Consider the following 6,965-nt stretch of genomic DNA (forward strand, 5'->3'; position numbering starts at 1 on the left):
TTATAGTTTTGATTGGAATACATCATTCAAGTTTATTTGTATAGCGCTTTTCACATCATATCAAGTTGGACTGTCGCGTACAGTTTTAACCGCATAAGTTGAAACATTTGAAAGTATCCGAAGCTTAAAACAAATATGATCTGAAAATGTCACTTCGGCAGAGAGTTAAATCTCCATGCAGCCCTCATAAAACTCTCCAATGGAAATTAATAACCTCTTGTCGTAAGTATTTCTTCTAAGAATAGCAAGTTTTGGGGAAACCGGTTTCAATGTTGTTTTCAATAACTGCGTTACTTAATTATTTATAATTAATTTAATAATTCAATTTAAATATTAACATGCCCTGTCTATTTCATCTCCATGAACATACAGTAATATCTGGTCTCCGTTTCAGTTTATTACAGTTACAAATATATTAAGAGCCTGTCTGTGGTGATGATAATTGCTCAAAATCCTCATAAAAGCTGTATTAGTTTCATTGGCAACAATGTCACACAATTCTCCAAGAACGGCTTTGTAAATATTAATGATTAAGCGCTAAATATTAACGAGTGCCCATGAAATTCCAAATCGTGTTCCAGTAAACAAGATTCCAGCTCACCCCCCTGACTGTCACAATAATATATGTTTTCACTTTGGACATAGCCGTTTCATCGGGTGCGAAGCAGTGTGCTTGAAATGAAGAGCTATTAGTTCCCAGAAAAGGTGCAGAGGTTGGGACGGGGGATGGTTTTTATGGCTACACACACAGGAGAACGTCCTATTACACTCAGTGTGGATTGGCCGTACAGCTAATCTGAGATCACCCTCCAGCTATCCCCAATTCTCATACCAATATGTGAACACAATCAAACGATCTTTTAAATGTGACACCGTGTGCTCATCTGGAAACATGTGATTTGCATTAGTTTATTAGGCTGCCCTACTTTATGCTATATGAGAAATGGAGAAGCCGCTGGATGTGTTGAATACGGTTGCTCTTTTGAAACCCAATTACTGTGTGTTTGGGCCATTATCTCATTATCACTGTGTTCTTGGTTGAAAATGAGATATTAAGTGAAGCCAACAAAAACAGCAGCAAAGAATTATTCTGCATTGATGGAAGAAATGCTGATTAATACTGGTGATTGCTCTTTTTTGTGCAACTGTCTCTTTAAGATGAATCACTATTGTTGTATTCCTCCTTTATAAGTCGCTTTTGGTAAAAGCATCAGATAAACTATAATCCAACTAAATGTTAATAATTTTATTGTAATACACTTTTCCTATTTACTGTAGAGGTATGTTGTCCAACATTTCATTTTATTTTCACTCCGTGCTTGTCCGTAAAGTTATTGCCCAACATTATAAAAACTACTAAAGAAATGTTTTTTTCTTGGATTGAGATTATTAAAACAATCTAAGTGATGTTTTTGTTTTCCTCACAGGCTAAGGACAGTGACGATGATGAGGAAGTCGTTCATGTCGACCGGGACCACTTTATGGATGAATTTTTTGAACAGGTAAACTTTATCTTAAGGCAAATATCATATCCAGATTTATGCAGATGTAGCTGATTTGATTTGCTCATCAGGTTTTGTTCATATCAATCTGAGTGCTGCTGTCATTAATGCAAAAGAGAGACAAACCAATTACTAAAACATTCTGAGATTCATGTAAATATTCGATTTCAACTTAAAGCTGGAACACACTTAGGGCCGGATTTATTCATACGGGCATTCTTGCATGTCCTCAATTACAATGAGGAGAAATAATATGTATATTTTTAAATTATTAAAATATAATTTAACTCTAATGTCATTTCACTCTAATGCTAAAATTCTGTAAGACAATTACTTCATAAATTAATAAAACTTAAAAAATCGTCACTATTGGGCAGAAACCTCGTATCTCCATATTTCGTCATTTTATTATTCTTTTTTTCATAAATGTATTACTATTGGTCACCCTTTACATCTGTTTTTGCAAATTTTTAACCGATGAAAAGGATAAAAAAAAAAGCTTGTGACTAATCCTCGTAACTTCATTGGCTCTTCAAACTGTTGGTTTGCGCCTCTGGTCGTTTGCAGTGGAAGGGTAAATAAATAACTGGTTGTTTGAATAAGTACTGCATTTTCTTTTCTCAACAAACACAAGGGCCAGATTTACTAAACAGGGCAAATTAGCATGAGAGCACAATCCCATAAAAGTGCCGATGGGAGAGGAAAGTTCTGCGCGTGATCTACTGACGACGTGCAAATGAAAGAACACAGACACAGCCGGATCATTTCCATAATGACCAACGCAATCTATCAAGAGCAGCACAAATTAGCGTCTGGTTTAACATGCTTTTTTTGGGGCGGTAAATGGCGCAAATACCAGTAAATTGACCAGCGCAAACCATAGTAAATCATCTTGCGTGATTCATTTAAACTCTCTCCTCCAATTAATTTTGCGTCTGAAAGGGAAACTCCTAGCCTGGGTCTGGATTTCCAGGCTAGGAAACTCCTACAAATTCATATGCAATAAGGTCAGCTGCAAGAATAACCCTGTCCATGCCTTTTCAGCGCTAATTTTTCACTGCTTGTCTTTAGTAAATACTGACAGTATAGTTTTTTAACGCCAAAAGAGGATTTGTGCTGGCGCAAGCTGTTAGTAAATCGGACCCTATACATATATATATATATATATATATATAAAGGCTAATGTATTTTGCCAATGTCACAATGAGGTAAATCCGGCCCAGAACACACTATTTGATTTAAAAAATCTGAACAGATTTTTTTAAAACTACAAATCATACACTTGCTGACTTTGTAAATGGTTACAGAGGAAAAACTGGGCATCATTAAAGTAAATACATATCAAATACTACCGGACTTTCAAGTCATTCCAAACACAACAAACAATATGAAAACAATATGTGTTTTAAAATCGGCTCAAAATATTCAGTGTTTGATATCCTCTGACTGGATGGAATCATAGTCTGAAGCTTAAAAAAAAAAGTTGTCTGTGCCCAACTGCATATTACACTTCGTGATCCGACTGCACAAAATCTGCAGATTTGCTCTGGCTTTCAGCAACTAGCGTTGACAAAAAGTTGTGTAGTGTATTTCAGCCTTTAACTAACTAACTGTAATTCTGATAATATAATTTGTAATGAAAACAATCTACAGTAGTGGCCAAAAGTGATGTCCGGAGGGGATATTTGTTTCTGACACTACAATTAAAATATAAGGAAAATATTTAATTTAAAAAATATATATATATTAAATATGCAGGAAAAACAAAACACTAAACTTGGTTTAGGTATTTATCTGACAAAATTATTTGGCAAAAAAAAAAAAGCAAACTACAGCAATAGAAAATGCATAGAAAAACAAAAAGCTCACAGGATAAAGCATACATTGACTACAACAGACTAATATTAAGTTGGTTCTCTCTTGTTTTTGCATGCGTTCATAATTTCTTTGTATGACAGCCAGGCCAAAAAATTATGTCCGAACAATTTGGCTTATTTTATTGCGTTATCACAAACAAATGTTTACTACAAGCACAACTACGCTTACAAAATCTTTTTTTTTATTTAATGATCAAGTCAAGGCAAGTCACTTTCATTTCTATAGCACTTTATACGATACAGATTGTTTTAAAGCAGCTTTACAGTGATAACAGGAAAATGATGCATTTCGGCTGTTGTTGAAGTCAGTTCAGTGTTGATTCAGTTCCGTTGTAAAGATCATCAATTATTAAATTAGTTCATTTTATCTATATTGTTGAATATTAAGTGTCCCCAACTAAGCAAGCCAGAGGCGACAGTGGCAAGGAACCCAAACTCCATCATGTGACAGAATGGAGAAAAAAACCTTGGGAGAAACCAGCCTCAGTCGAGGGGCAGTTCTCCTCTGGCCAACGAACGAACACGGTGTGATTATGATTCAGGCTGCATCACAAGTCAGAATCGGATTCATCATGCCAGTATGAATAATATTTGAAGAAAAAAAAAAGAATAAAGGGTGAGGATGTCAATTTTCCTTGGCCGGACATCACTTTTGGCCAATACTGCAAGTAGATTCAAAATGATTAAATCTAAGAAATAAAACAAAAAAAAGTCTCTTGGCATTTTTTCCCATACTGTTTTTTATTACTTGAACATAAGGAAGCATAGTTATTCATTTTTATGCAGTTCACACCTTAAACCAGTTTTGTTCCTGCATGCTTTCTTCCAAATGATGAACATTGATCGCAAATAAATTTCTAAAGCTAAGCCAACATTTAATGTGAGATGAAATAATATGGTATCTGTAATATGGGATGTAGAAATATGATGAAAATGTCAAAATATTTCATTTTTTTATAAATATATAATCTAAATATATAATTATATCATACATAATTATTTTTATTATTAATAAATACAAATATTAATTTGCTCCATGTTATTCAAGCTGATTAGCCAATTACTTTCTCTTTTTCTTTTTTTTTACACAGAGTTTCACAAATATGCAAGTAGTCATTTAGATTTAGTCCTCTTTCATATAATTTGCAAATCACTATATGGATTATGAGCATTATTTAACGCATGTTCTCTTGACAGGTTGAGGAGATCCGTGGCTGTATTGAAAAGCTGTCAGAGGATGTAGAACAGGTCAAGAAGCAGCACAGTGCCATCCTAGCAGCACCCAACCCTGATGAAAGTGAGTTTCACCCATCGGCACAGTTTTAGCCAAACTACTGCCTCAGCGTTTACACTGCGCCAATGAAAAAGCATTCACGTTCATTTCAATGTGGTTTAAAAATGAATATTCTGCCTCTAGAATATGGTTGTTTTTCAGATCACTAACATGAACATGTATATATACATGTATGTGACACTTCATGAGACGTTCAGGCATACAATAAAAAAAAATTGTATGCAAATTTGATGTTTTACCTCCCCCATATCTCCCTCTAGGATCTATCCATTCATGCATACAAATATAAACCTAACACACTGACACATGTTTGTAAATGCATATCTATATCTCAGGGAAACATGACAAATTTCATGTTTGTCTTTTAACGTTTTCAACATTAAAAGTGATGAACTGTATATATTTGCATTGTCTACTATACCGCTCGCCCTTAAATTGATTGTTCGCCCAAAAATGAATCATTTACTCATGTTCATTGCATAAAATATGACTTGTGTGTTATATTCAAAATCTTTACATGGGAATTTAAAGTCACAAACTTTTATGTACAGAAGGTGAGTAAATGATTAATTTTTTGGAGAACTGTCCCTTTAAACATATGTACAACCCCTAAAACTTATCATACGTGCATATTCGCTCACAATGCAGGAAGGTTTGAGGGGTGCAAATTCGAAAAAGTATTTATCACTTTTCGGAAAGCACCAGCTCCATGACTTGACTGCACTTGTGTGGTAAGATATATGAGCTCATTGGTGAGCCTATTCAAGCCTTTCTCCAATACCTTGCATTTGCGCCACCCACTCTACAAAAGAGTCGCCACATCGCTCCAAGTGTTTGTTAGACCCAACCCACACACCTCACAGTGCACCAGCCCACACTGCATCTATAGAGGCTGTTTCTTCAGCTCTGAGTCCTCAAATGTTTCTAAAAAATCCTGCTCACCTCATCTTTCCCCAGCAACAATCTTCAATTACGGCAAATGTCTATGAGTGTTTGAGTCGTTCCAGTATTGTCTGTGACTAATGTGTTGAGGTCATTCTGACAGAGCAGCTCTTTAGTGAACGTGCAGTAAGCCAACTGTGTCCGAATCAGTGCGGTTACAACGTTATTTAATGAGGAAATGCTTTTGTGGAATCTGTTATTTTACAGGTACTCAAATATTGCTTCTAATTTAACATTAAATAGCAAATAGTATAGCACACTTTTTAAAGGTGAAGTATGCATTTTTGTGTGTACTTTTACCCCATTTAATAAGCAGAGACAACCATAAGTATCCTTATCCATAGGCTATTTTTTCTAAAAATGTTTGCAATTCCTATAAATACTTCACCCTACAATAGTAATCAAACATCAGTTTCAGAGCAGGTTAAATTTATAAAATAGATTTGGGTTTATTCGCCATAGTCCCATGTTTGTTTGTTTTTTTCTGGACATGTACCATTTAAAATGGAAGTAAATGGTGCTTTCATTCCTGATTGTTTTTTAAACAAATCATTTGAGTAAATGATTTAATGAATCACCCAAAAAGACAGTCACTTGTTTCTGATTAAATTAGTGTTTTTAAATAAATCCTTTAAGTGAATAATTCAGTGACTCATTCATAAAGACAGTCACTTGAACAAATCATTTGAGTGAATGATAGTGACTCTCTTGCACTCTTGGAACGCTGCTCAGCCAATCAAATTCGAGGACTAGAACTGTTTAATATTAACCACACAAAACATGTTATTAAAGAATTATATTATATTAGTCTCATGTTAACCTGTTTAATATGGAAGTATTGTGGCTATACTATGCTTATGGCTATAATTTAGCATGTATTACCTGCCTCTGTTTACTTCCATTGCTAGTGCTTTACTGTAACTACAAATTTTTCTAAATTATTTAATTGTATCTGGCTTCATGCCACAAATGCCGTAGATACATATTATTGAATGCACTGAACCCAAAACCCAGAGTGCCCTCTGAAGCTGCCTGGCTCAGATCCAAGAAATCCACAGCCTATGAATGACTCAGCTGCTATAGATGAATCTTTAATAGATGTCACTGTGTCTGACAGTTTTGGTTCAGTTTGTTACATTTTACTGCATGTGATTCTCTTTGGTTTTAATGCATGGTTTCTTTGTTTCTGTTAAGTTGTTGCATGCATGTATAAGAACATTGTTTTCTTTCTTTTTTTCCTGTTCTCTTTTCTTTTGGTTCCCCCCCCCCCCTGTCTGCTTTCACCATGCTGCATGAAGGATGAAGAGAACCTGTGGAAGTTGAGTGTCTGTCTCGATATCTGTGTCAGTG

General features: G+C 34.9%; 1 protein-coding gene and 1 long non-coding RNA gene across 2 annotated transcripts in view; both read left to right on the forward strand.

The window, feature by feature from the left end:
• The window catches only part of LOC306986670, a 392,716-nt gene that overhangs the window by 158,261 nt on the left and 227,490 nt on the right, over window positions 1–6,965 (forward strand). The window lies entirely within an intron of this gene.
• stx1b (syntaxin 1B) overlaps window positions 1–6,965 on the forward strand; it is a 42,533-nt gene that overhangs the window by 15,972 nt on the left and 19,596 nt on the right. The window contains exons 2-3 of the mRNA XM_079589792.1: window positions 1,428–1,502; window positions 4,577–4,676. Coding sequence (XP_079445918.1) covers window positions 1,428–1,502; window positions 4,577–4,676 — 175 coding nt within the window. The remainder of the gene's footprint in view (window positions 1–1,427; window positions 1,503–4,576; window positions 4,677–6,965) is intronic.

This window comes from Phoxinus phoxinus (genome assembly GCF_949152265.1).
Source record: "Phoxinus phoxinus genome assembly, chromosome: 19".
NCBI lineage: Eukaryota > Metazoa > Chordata > Actinopteri > Cypriniformes > Leuciscidae > Phoxinus > Phoxinus phoxinus.